We start from the raw sequence: 12,502 nt of genomic DNA, 5'->3' as shown, positions 1-12,502 counted from the left end.
TCCTTTGTTCAAGTTTAACTGTCTCTTCTCCAAGCTTACCTTTCAGTACCTCCATCTCTTGTTTGTTTTCAGAAGCTTGTCCTATTCTTGCTGTGATCTCATTCAACGCCTCGTCAGCCTCCTTCTGCTTTTCCGCTAACACTTTGCTCTTCACCGCAGCCTTTGCTTTCAGATCATCCACCAGAGTTTTTGCTTCGTTAAGTTTACTAACACCAGCGATCAGATGCTCCTGCTTTTTCTTGATGCCCCTCTTCTTCGTATCCAGGACTTTGTTGTAAACGTCCAGTGAGGCCAGGTACTGACGAGGAGTGCTGTCTGCTACAGAGTTGTGTATCAGGTGGAACTTGCTTCTCTCTTCTCTATCTCTGGTATCACCATCCTGGGTAGTCGGGCCATGGTGTTGGGAGCCCAGCTTTCCAGCCAGATAAACTGACACTTAGTATAAAGAGCTGGGTTGGCTTCACATTGTGGCCTGAAGTTAGGGTTGGAGCTGTCTAGGATGAAGACGATGTGCAGATTTCTCATTATCCGTCTGATGAAGTACTGGCCTAGTGTGCCGTCAAACTCATCTGTCTCGAGCTGTTCTTTGAGAGGGGATATGAGAGTATCTAGCTCCTCTGGTGTAAGGAGACCCGGCACTTCTCCGGAACAAAGCAAAGAGTTGATGCTCTCCAAAAAGGTAGGATCTAAGAGCTGATGGTCCTCTAACAACAGCACTACTTGCTCTCCCTCCACTCCCGCCGCCTGGACACAACTCCTCAGATCAATCTTAAGTTGTTTGAGAGAGTAGTTCCGGGACACTTTCGGTGAGATGACCTGCATTCTGTGCATGTGAGCAATGACAGATATCGCGGTTCTCCTACCAACTCCACTTCGTCCTGCTAGAAGGAGATTACCACCGGGAGCCGTCAATACTCTCTCTACCAGTGCCATGCTGGACAATACTTCTGGGAAGAAGTGAAGCTTCAAATCTCGCACTTCCCTGCTGTACACTTTAGCTCCCTTTGCAATGATCTCCTTGTAGTCTTTACTCGAGATCAGACCCAGAGTTTTGCCATGTGGGGAGGCAACAGTCACTCCACTCGTATCACCATACGTTACAAAGTACTTTTTATCCAGCAGGGAGATATCAACTCCCCAATCGCTGCGCAGCACAGTTGCTAGGATACCGTCGAACTTCTCCACATGTTGCTGGCTAGCCAACTTGTCCCTGAAGAGTCTTCGGGCCTCGTAGGCCCAGGCCAGGAGGAGGGGTCCTGAGGTTCCGTGCTCACTTCCACTCACTGCATCGTATCTGCAAGATAGGTGCATTACAACAGGAAGAAACGATTACGAAACTAAAATAACCTGCGCGTGTTTTAGATAAAAACCAGGACAACAATTATTCCTATTTTTCAATAATCATTACCTGGTGAGATTAAGTGTCCACATAGTGAGATGTCGGGGGTTGAAGATGTAGTGAGGGTACATATCTGAGGTAAAGTTCTCCCTGACCTGCTCGTACACGCTCATCATACTGCTGGCTAGAGCCTGTACGCTCTTAGGCGCCACCCATACTGGGTGATTTGACACCTGGATTGTGGTGAGATTAACAAAAGTAGAAGAAATTGAGGCTTTAGCGACAATTAAATTCGATCAAAATTGGTTTTTATAATTAGTATTCATTTGAATAATATATAGGTCAATTACTTTCATCCGCCAAAATAATTCGAGAACGCGTCTCAGTACAACTCACACAATCACACATGTTAAGTGTTAAGTAAACAACTTAATAAGGTAATTATGAGCAATTAATTAACGTAGTACAGTTAAGTAAAAAACAACAACCTGGACTTGAAGGAGAGGGTAGAGGTAGGCGCTATACACGGAGTGTAGCTCCTCGCGCCCAGAGTAACTCATATACGCCACGTGCATAATACTCGTCAGACGTGGAGACAGCTCGTACCTTCCCAGAGTGTTTCCTGCAGACATAGTCGCTACAATCTGAACACCCTCCAGATTAACCCATTCTAGGTTATCCTCGTAGAATCCCCGGTAGGTTATAAGTTGCTGTAGGAAGGAGGATAACATGGAGGTGCCCCAGGAGTCAGGCTTCACCAGGTTGATTCCTTTCAGGAACAGGACTAGTTTCTCTGTTTCTTTTGGTCGGAGTACCTGGATCAGAAATTTAATGAGAATATTATTCGGTAATTTAGTTATTTAGATCCAAAAAGGATGTTTTCGAAACTAATAAAATTTAGTAGCAGTTTTAATATAGTAAAAATTTCGATTAATTATTGAAATCAATTCACACGAACCCGGCCAACGTTGGAGCTCATAGTTCTACAGAATTGGAGGAGTTTCTGTAAGACCTGTCTGGGGGAGGTCTCGGAGCTGCAGTGAACTACCGCAATACCTGTACTGCTCAACTCCCTGCGATAAAGTGCGGTATTATAGTGCGGTTATTTTTTGGCACAACAGCGGTCACTTCATTTATTTACGCATACTAACAGTAACACTATAGCTATCGAGTTAAAACTGGGAATAAAGAGAATAAGTCATCGATTACCATGGTTTAAGAAACAAATAGTGGTAAGATACAATATATCATCAACTAACTTGAACATGGTCTGAAGGAGGAGACTCTTGCCACTACCCTCAGGTCCCACCAGGACGAAGGGTTCCAATTTGGAGATCCAGGGGTCGAGAAGATCTCTGACTCGTTGTGTGTCACATGTGCTGATTAGTGGAGGCTGCTCCGAGAAATCTTTGTAGTTGCAGTCCGGTACCTGTATAAATATACTGTCAATGTACTGGTAATAATTTCTTATTTCTTTATTATTAGCAAACAGCAAATGGCAAGAAATTCTCTTGAAAGCAAACAGAAAATGGCAAAGATTCATAAAATAGCATACGACATGCATGGTTTTTACCGAATGAGATAGTTTTTAAATATTACGCAGTTTTTTTAAACAAAAAAGTAAAATTATTGATATGGAACCTGGAGTTGGTATGTCTCAAGTCTCTGGGACTTGGGGGAGTAGTAGGTATCCAGTATAGCTGACATGTCGGGTACAGTCTCGTTACCCAGCTTGAATATCTGTGATAAATTACTTGTGAGTTTGTGCCGTTACTTAGTAGGAACATTCTATCGTTTCTACACGACTCCAGTCTTTGTTAGAAGACAATTCCAAGTCAACTCCAGTAAAACATCTCTCTCGCCCCCGACGTATATATTCAGCTCTATCAAATTGAGAAATTTCTAAAGTCTTAACAATAAAACATAAAACTTCACCTCTTTAGCCAGACTTTCCCGTTCAGTAAGAGGCAGGTTCGCTCCGAATCCTCTGACAAGACCACACAGAAACTGGGGCTTGGTCCTCGCCCCAGTCAGGTGAGATAGTCCCATGTTTACAGTTGCAACAGTGCTCCTATTCACTACAAAGTTCTTTTTGTGTCGATGACACCTGGAGTGGAGATGTAATAAGTGTTGTCAGGAAAACTGTGGTTTGTGTTAGCGGTGGAAGTGGAGGTGAAGGTGGAGAAGGGGATAAGAACTTGTGATAGAGGAGATTTTATCTAAGTTTTTTAAAAGAAAGTAAAATACTTCATATAGTTCACAAATCGGGAAATGAATTAACAAAGTACTTACCAGGCGAGTCCTTTGTAGAAATAGTCTTCAATCCAGTTCTCCAGGCTGTTATTATCAGTCTGCTTGGACAGCCAGCTCCCCACTATAGCCTTTATATCCATATCTTCGTCATTCAAGAAGATCATACCTGGGCAGGAGGGGTTAAGGCCACAGGGGGGGGTCGAGGCTTTAAAAAATGCAAAAAAACATTATGCTTTGAATCAATATATATTTTTGTGGTGGATACTTTGCCACCACTCATTTGTCTGTAGCTATTTTACTTTTTTTTATAAATGAGGTTAACCAATTCTCATTTAACCTCATTTTTTTGATAAATCGATAATGGAGGGCAGAAATATTGATGCCATTACAACTGAAAACTACGATAAGCTTTGTTTTTATTGTTTTTGTGTTATTTCAGCAGTTAAACTTTGAAAAATATACAAATAAAGGCAAAATACTCAAAAATCACATAACATAAAAATCAGTTTTTTGCCTCTCCTGAAAACCTCGAATTTTTGACTTCAAAATCTATCTTCTCCTAGAGTTTTTATCCATTTCACCTCAAATTTGGAACTTATGTTCCTGACATAAATTTAAAAGATTGTTATGTAACGATTGTTGTAATTTTGCTCCTAACTCTTATTATGAGGTTAACCATTTTAAATTTTGTAACCCGCACTCATGGTTAACCTCATATCTCAGCTTTGGAGCAAGATATCATAAATCGTTACATAACAAAAACTCAAAATACCTTGAAGAACATTGTTGCCAAGTTACAAGGTTCTAAGTCATAAACTGAAAAAGAAGATAGATTTTGAACACGATTTCATTTAAAGTTTTCATTTACAATAGAATTACAGGTAAACCTCAAAATTCAACGCGCGATATCTTCAAATAGGAAACTTTGTTTTCGGTAAGGACAAAAGCATTTGAAAATTTAGATCGAGCTCTACAACATATCTCAAAATCTCAAAATCGACCTCGGACCCCCCCCCTGTGGCCTTAAATACTGAATTTAAATATTTTGTTGATTGATCATTCAATCGATACGGCAATGAATTCTTGACAAAAAGTACCATTACAAAGAGCCAATAACAAGAAAAATTATTATTTTAAATCTTAATATCAATAAAGCCCCCAGGTATATTAATACCACAATTTCGGTAGACAGAATTAAGTAAATTACCCATTCTACTGATTGTTGCAGGAGAAGCACAGCTAAGATCGTGACTCTCAAACAGGAAGTTGACGTTTGGTCCGAACTGTATTCGCTCTCCACTAGGCATTGTCAGCAGTCTGTGGGGAATAGCATGGTAAGACAGTGGTTATTTGCACTCCACTGGACAGAGATTAGAATAACACACGATGATTTAGCTTATAAATGAATGGAAATCGAAGAGACTGTAACATTCATGATTCATATGAGAAAGCTTTGAATTTTGATATGAATTGTCTCACGATTCTAAACTTTCTCACTCATTATAATTACCTGTTGTCGTCCAATACGGAGTTTAGAGACTCAATCCACTCTGGATCAATGTCACCATCACATACTATCCAACTTTGTATGTGAACTGGCTCTTTTACTACCTACAAAATACACAATCAGTTGAGTAACAATGGCGTAACAGTGGCGTAACAAGGTAGGGCATGCTAGAGACATTTCATGATCAGTGATGTAAATAATGTGCTGTAAAATAACATGATGAAGAACCGCAATAATAATACTAACGCACCTGTCTTGCAGCGTAAGTAAGAATACCATCACTCCACTCTCTAGTATCAATATCAATAGAACCCAGCAGTTTGTGTCTTGGCAGAGCTTTAGGGTTCATAGTGTACACCTTCACCTCCCTCCCAATCTTACACATGGCAGTTTGAAGTGTTTTCCACAGCACAGTCTTACCACAACCAGAGGGTCCCACCACTACAACTCCCATTCGTTGTGATAGCTGAGGTGGTTGTAATTTGAGATTTTTGAGATTCACTTATGATGAGTTCAAACTTACTATTTAAGCGTAAGCTTCCTCTTTAACCCTAGAATTAACAAACCTGTTCATGAAGTTCCAGTATTTTCTTTGTTTGAGTGTCCATGGAGACTAGGTCTTGTTCAGAACATACTTCCTTGATAGCCAGACGAAGAGCTTCTTTCTCTATATCCTGAACAAGGGTTGTCATGGTGACTGGTTGATGAGCCTTTAATTTTCCCGTTTTTTAGGCAAATTGTCATACCGAAGTATTTCTGTTTTACCAGATCTAACCCCCTCCAAAAATGTAAAAAGTCAGCGGAATATTCAAGTCTGTGAAAAGTAAGTTACCTTGTGATCGATACCAGGAAACACGTCTTTGAGAAGAGAATCGAACCGTTTCGAGTCCGCAAAAGTAAGTTTAGAGAGGGTATTGAGTCTGAGGGACTGAACTGAAACTTCCTGCTCCATGGTTGGTGTGACAGTTCCTGCTTGTTTTGCTATCTGGAGGAGGTTACCTGGGGGGATTTCGTATTAGGAATTCAGCTCCTTATTTCATTAAAGCTGTAAATTAGGAAAGTAAGCAAAAACGTTACCTTTTGAGAGGATTGTCTTCAACAAGGAGAACAGAACTAACCTGCGCTGCTCAGGACGGTTTTGATAGCTCTGAGACCCCAATCATAATGCTGTTGAGGAGATAGCAGCTGTTTGCTGAGCGAGAACACTGCAACCAGCTTACCAGAGAGCTCCTCCGATGTCTTGAACCCAACACTGCACATTATTACCTGTAAAGACTCGTTACTTTTTGGGGGGAGTATGTTTCGGTAAGAAATGTTTTAAATTTGATCTAGAGTCGGTAGTTTTCCGAAAATAGTTTCCTAACTTTTTTCTTCTAGTGCTTCAGGTACCCGATCTCCAAGTTACATATCTAAAGAATGCTAACCTCGGCGATAAGTTCATTGTCAGGTTTTGTCATGGCAACAGGTCTGAACAGCTGTTTCAGGTTATCAGGAAGCTTCTGGCGTCCACCGTATCCTTTTCCAGCCGGGTTCATCGTCACAAATATTCCAGTGTTAGGATCCAACTTAACCTGAGATCATGAGGGTTTGAAAAGGTGCTTCAGACAGAGTTTTTATCATGTCTTTAGATATCAAAAATAGTTTTGATGGAAAAAAATGATCGAGACAAAAATGAGTCTGAAGAGTGTTCTAAAAACGTTTCACCTCTGATAGAACTCCTGTAAAACAAATCACAAACCTGCTTGTCCATGAGTTGAAGTGTTGGAGTGTTCCTCATGATGCCAGCCTGGATAACCTGGATCTGAGTACTAACTGCTGACAACACGGCCTCTTCCAATCTGTTGAACTCATCAAAACAACCCCAGGCTCCACACTTCACCAGACCTAGTGTGGGAAACGTAATTGAATAATTGATTTTTTCAATTGTAAACCAAAAGGCGAAAATAAAGTCTACGATATTTTAAAGAAATCATTCCGGATCTACATGAAATTTACACCACAATAACGAAATACACTAGTCACTAACCAACAAAAATTCGGCCCATACTCTTCACATCAATACCCTCATCACAGTTGAACACCAGGACTTGCCTACCGAACATGTTACCCAGTGCTTTGACAGACTCTGTTTTGCCAGTACCAGCTGGGCCGTATGGATTGCCACCCATTCCTAAGTGCATTCCTGATGCAAAGTAAAGGTTTATATATTGCTTTTATTGCTTTCAGAAATTCGTATTTGTTCTTTCCGTTTGAACACGTTGATTATGTGCAAGGTCTATTTTCCGAAAAGGTTTAATATTTATGAATATTGAATATCTGTAATATATTTGCAGCTTAGAGAAGCAATAAACTATACAGCACAATAAAAAAGACCATTATATTTGCCGTTAAAGTTGAATTGTGTTTGACCTTGAGTAAGAGTAAGGTAGCACTTGTCAGTGAGCGGGGTGTGGACTAGTTTTGGAGCTGTTCCCTGGTATTCGTAGGTGTACTTAAACTCCGTGTCACACATTCTCATAACTACTTGCTGAAACATCAGGGGGTTATATCACGGATACAACTCTCTCGGATTATAGTTTAAAGGTAACGGTGCAAAATTGGCATCCAAACTGATGGTTGTATTTGACAATTAAGATTATTGTAATACTGTAACATCAAATTTCGGCTACTTACATCCTTCACAAGGTAGAATCGGAGTTGCTTCTGCCAGAGCCAGTCCCCAATACTGTTAACACCAGCATTGGCTAACTTTCTCACCACATCTAACATATGAACCAGATCCAGAATCAGAGATCGTAGTTTTATCTGCAGAACTATAGCGTCCCTGAAACAAAAATAGCAGTAAAATCATGATTAAGGATAGACTCTTAAAGTCGAGCCAAAAGTTAATCTTGTGAAATGGTTGCTATTTTTCGACGTTTAGACTTTAATAGCTTTCGTTACAGTATGAAATGGTTAAAATAGAAAGCGCGAGCGGTTACTAGCAGGACATAACAGTAATTTGAAAAACGGAAAACGCGCACTATTTTTACTGGCACAGTGACTGCGCGCAACTTTTACTTTTGTAGGTAAAATATAATGCGGAAATCGCGGCCGCAGGTGAATTCATAAATTGTGACCGAATAGGGATTCCTCATAGTGGAACCATTTTCGAAATGTCATGTCTCATGAAATATTTTCAAAGGTTTTTCCAACGGTGAGGATTCATAGAGTCCGCGTCAACATCAGACAGCTCCTAGAAATTGGAACATTTCGGAATTCCCTGTTGACACTGGAAACTATGGAGATCTGTATAAAACCCATTAGGGACGATAGGGTCGTTTACGAGCCACCTTTCTAGAGGCTATAGAGGACAAACCAAAATACTAAACGCCACGAATCTTCATCACGTATGCTCAAAATTTATTGGGATACATTATGGACTTTCCAGTCGAGACCCAATTAATCACTAACAATTAAAGAATTAGGCTAATTAGTTGGAAAGTATTTCACCTAACTTCTTGCCTTGATTGGGACAGTAAAACTTTATGTAGGCTTATTTTTTTGAAAACAAAATAGTTGTGGGCAACGATTTACTAGAGACTTGTGAAAAGCCTGTGATAATCAGATGTTCACAAACAGAGCTAGACGCTGTTGCGATCGCAAACGGCCCACTCGTCCGGGTCGCAAACGACCCATCACGGTTTTTCGGCTATTACTTCTGAAACAAAGACGTTAGGATAAAATAAAAACTGTAGCATAAGTTAAAAACATATGGTCAATACTTTGTGAACTATGACTCCAACTTTTTTTAAATAAAGAATTTATTTTTAAATATTGATTAATAAAATACATTGTTGTCAAACTTTTACAAATATTATTATAGAAACATGTTATATCTTGGTCATTGCTCCTGTATAGTACGTTGATTAAACTTTTAAAATCGATCAACTGGGTCAATAATAACCCAATCGAAAGTTTAACCGATTTTTCGCAGTTTATGATGATAATCACTTGCTGAGTGAACCGAGTGGGTCGTTAAGTCATTAAAAAAGTTAGAGTCACACAGTATTGGCCATATGCTTTTAACTTATGTTACAGTTTTTATTTTATCCTAGCGTTACGTCTTTGTTTCAGACGTAATAGCCGAAATACCGTGATGGCTCGTTTTTTTTCCATCGCTATATCTTTTAAAGTAAACGATATACAGATTAGCTTTTTCAGATATCTCATTTTTGCTGTAAAGTGACCTAGTGTGTTAAACGGCATCAAAATCGGCAAACTTTAAATAACACAACTCTGCTATTTCTAAGTCCGCTTAGAATGAATTTTGAAAGTACTATGAACTTCATAACTTCATCAATTTTACCAACATTTGTTTCGACTGACTGTCTCTTGAAGAATTCAAGATTTTATTACAGTGCTCATTTCTGAATTATTTGGTTTCAGACCGACTCTATATTATGTTTTAGATATTGTTATTTCCGCATGCTGTGCCTTATCAGTTGAAAATTTTGTGGATATTTATTTCGCAAATATGTTTGCAACTATTAATGCGTCATTTGCCAATGAAAGCGTGGACCGATATTAATAGTATTTACGGCAGCATCTAACCTTGACCTGAAAAGTTAGTAGTTCAGATCTCATTAAAAGTAACAGCTCTACTTACTTACTTACTTACTTTTTCTCTACAGCTCATTAATAACACACGAGTCTGAACTTCACAATGTATTCTATGTGGCCTCCTACAACCTGAGTCCACCTGTTAACTTAAAACAGCATACCACACACTTTTTCTCTGGTTTTTATGTTTAGTACGTAGTAGGGGTAGTAAGAAGGAATTTTTCACATAGACTCAGCAACACTAAATATCGAATTTTCGAGTATCTTTCTCGCTAAAAGTTGAGCCCCCACCCCCCCCCCCCCCCCCCCCTTTATCCCCTCTTCCGATTAATTTACGTTCCAACTTCCCACTAAAGTAACAGAAATGACATTTTGTGATTACTGCGGAGCAGCTAATCCCGACATGAAGCGTTGTGGAGAATGTCTCTCCGTACGATACTGCAACGAAACATGTCAGAGAGCGCACTGGTCTGATCATCAAATAACCTGCACTCCCATAACCGAATCCACCTTTGATGTTACAGACCCCTCCTCTGAGGCTACAGACCCCTCCTCTGAGGCTACAGACCCCTCCTCTGATGTGACAGGAGTTACAGACCCCTCCTATAATAACGGATCTTTTGACACGGATAATGTTGTTAGCGTGTGTCCCGTTGTTGACGACCCAGATAACTCAGGGTTTGGGGTTCTCAGTTCCCCGTCCTCTACTGGAAAACTTGTTAACTATCAGACTGGCAGGACCTACTTGTTTGATAGACAGGAAGTTATCAGGAGGTTGGTTCATTTTCGTTTTTTACCTCTGTCGTTTGGAAAGTTTATTTTACTTCCTTCCCTGTTGACCGGTCGGAGTGTCCGTACAGCTTTATTTTTGTACTTTTCAGTAATCCTCATTCTATTACTCCACAATCCCAACATAATATCCGTAATGTCAGGTACAAAGGGGTGGAGCAGGAGATGATAGTAAAGATACAAGTTCCCTGGACTGAAGATGGACACCCGGAGGTAAACAGGGAACTTTGGGTCTACGACAAAACAAGAAACTTCACTGTTTGTATTCTACCAAGAGATCCTAACTGCGGGGTTATCAGAAACAAGATATTGTCAGAGGGATTGCCTTGTATTAGACCTGGCAGGAAACTGTATTTTAAAGCTAGGTTGAGTAGAGAGTTTTTGTTAAAGATTGAGTTGGATAAAACTGTCATTGCTAACTGGTAGTGGCTTCAAAATAGGAATATTTGTTTTGACTATCTGTCAAACATGTCACTTCTTCTCTAGAAATATGTCAGATGACACAAATATGTCACTTGGTGTTAAAAATGCGCTACTCTATAAATTGACAATTCTCTAAGATTATATATATCAAACCCAAAATCTTTAATACTAAGATATCGGCAGAGTCTGGTAGAATGACAGGTTCTGCGAGTGTCAGCCTGTGACAAAGAATTCCTCATAACATCCATTACAGGGTAATTGTCACCTCTAATGTATAAGAATTCCACACAAGATATATATAATATGCGCCAGTTCATACTCGTATCGGGCAATGTTTGATGAACGTACCGTGAACTGCCTTGATAATCAATGTGATCTCCTTTCCTTTACACGGAGATATTAATTAATATGGAGTCAGAATCACTCGTTCTAGACTCTATAGAAAACCACAACAAAAGCCTCTGCTTCTTCACGACACGTACACTACATAGATCTATATAATCTATATTCTATATTCTATATTCTATAATGATACAATTCGTATATTTTGGTCCAGTAGTACTGGATTACATAGATTTGGAGTGTTGTAATTCCTTTCGCCAGGTTTCAGTTTCATACAACTTTTTTACCGTCATATTTGCTTTTTAAAACTTTTAAGATTTGAAGAAAATTCATTATAAAATTTTGAATGTTAATCTCGATTGTTTGAATTAAATTGACACAGTTTTAGTGTACGAATATGGTGTTATCGTAATGTGACATATACTTTGTACTGTTACACTTATAATATTATAACATTGTCATTACTGAGTCACTTCACAACCAGTATTATTCTGCAGAACTGTAGTCATAATAATACAGCACGGCTAGGTATCTGTAAAGTGGAGAGATTAAAGGCTTAAAAAGCCCAAAGCCATGTAACAATACACCGCGACCGTTCTGAAGAAAATAATAAAGTTTCAGAGATGACTAATAATTTTAACTATGATATAAAGACAAATAATGGCGCAGTAAGAAGCATCAGACTGATGTCTGATTGGCCAAACTGAACGCAACTGAAGTACATGCATCAAGTAATATCATAATTATAAAACACCATATTTGCATATTCTTGGTGGATAACGAAATCGCTTTAGTAATTCTATCGCCATGACTGTATCACCAGGCTGCGGACTGCGACTGAATAGTATTGCGTTAATATGATTTAAATCTGACGCATTTACAGTTTAAACGACCCTATATCAGGTATATTAGTCATTTTCTGCTCAATTTAGTAAACACCCTTCAGAGTCGTCGCCCGAACCGTCATATATTGCGTTACTTCTGATTCACCCTCCTGGTTTTTCAAATTTGTCGCACGTTGTTTCGTTCGACGTGTATCATACCTTTATTATACCTACATGTATTGTATGGTTTCTGCTTCTATTTAGTTTAGTGTGGTTTACAATAAAAGATGTTTTAATTTTGTCTTTGCCTTATGATGAGTTATACTTTAGTTCACTTTTACACATTTGCTCACATCAATCACAGTCAGCCGCTCTGACATGGTTAACCACCTTCCTTGTGTTGTTGGTTAATCATATGAGCGG

General features: G+C 39.2%; 2 protein-coding genes across 2 annotated transcripts in view; both read right to left on the bottom strand.

The window, feature by feature from the left end:
• Nucleotides 1-12,502, bottom strand: part of LOC134821263 (cytoplasmic dynein 2 heavy chain 1-like) — a 55,630-nt gene that overhangs the window by 4,180 nt on the left and 38,948 nt on the right. The window contains 20 exon segments of the mRNA XM_063831976.1: nt 2-336; nt 339-1,294; nt 1,409-1,572; nt 1,828-2,154; nt 2,298-2,412; nt 2,599-2,768; nt 2,981-3,079; nt 3,275-3,446; nt 3,632-3,758; nt 4,800-4,909; nt 5,103-5,203; nt 5,350-5,565; nt 5,666-5,773; nt 5,932-6,098; nt 6,218-6,365; nt 6,524-6,670; nt 6,838-6,983; nt 7,126-7,281; nt 7,509-7,626; nt 7,773-7,923. Coding sequence (XP_063688046.1) covers nt 2-336; nt 339-1,294; nt 1,409-1,572; nt 1,828-2,154; nt 2,298-2,412; nt 2,599-2,768; nt 2,981-3,079; nt 3,275-3,446; nt 3,632-3,758; nt 4,800-4,909; nt 5,103-5,203; nt 5,350-5,565; nt 5,666-5,773; nt 5,932-6,098; nt 6,218-6,365; nt 6,524-6,670; nt 6,838-6,983; nt 7,126-7,281; nt 7,509-7,626; nt 7,773-7,923 — 4,033 coding nt within the window.
• LOC134821283 (33 kDa inner dynein arm light chain, axonemal-like) overlaps nt 1-12,502 on the bottom strand; it is a 71,046-nt gene that overhangs the window by 54,108 nt on the left and 4,436 nt on the right. The window lies entirely within an intron of this gene.

This window comes from Bolinopsis microptera, chromosome 9, assembly GCF_026151205.1.
Source record: "Bolinopsis microptera isolate Bmic1 chromosome 9, MBARI_Bmic_1.0, whole genome shotgun sequence".
Classification (NCBI taxonomy): Eukaryota; Metazoa; Ctenophora; class Tentaculata; order Lobata; family Bolinopsidae; genus Bolinopsis; species Bolinopsis microptera.
Note: the sequence above shows the minus strand (reverse complement) of the source record. Positions and strands in the feature narration are given on the sequence as shown.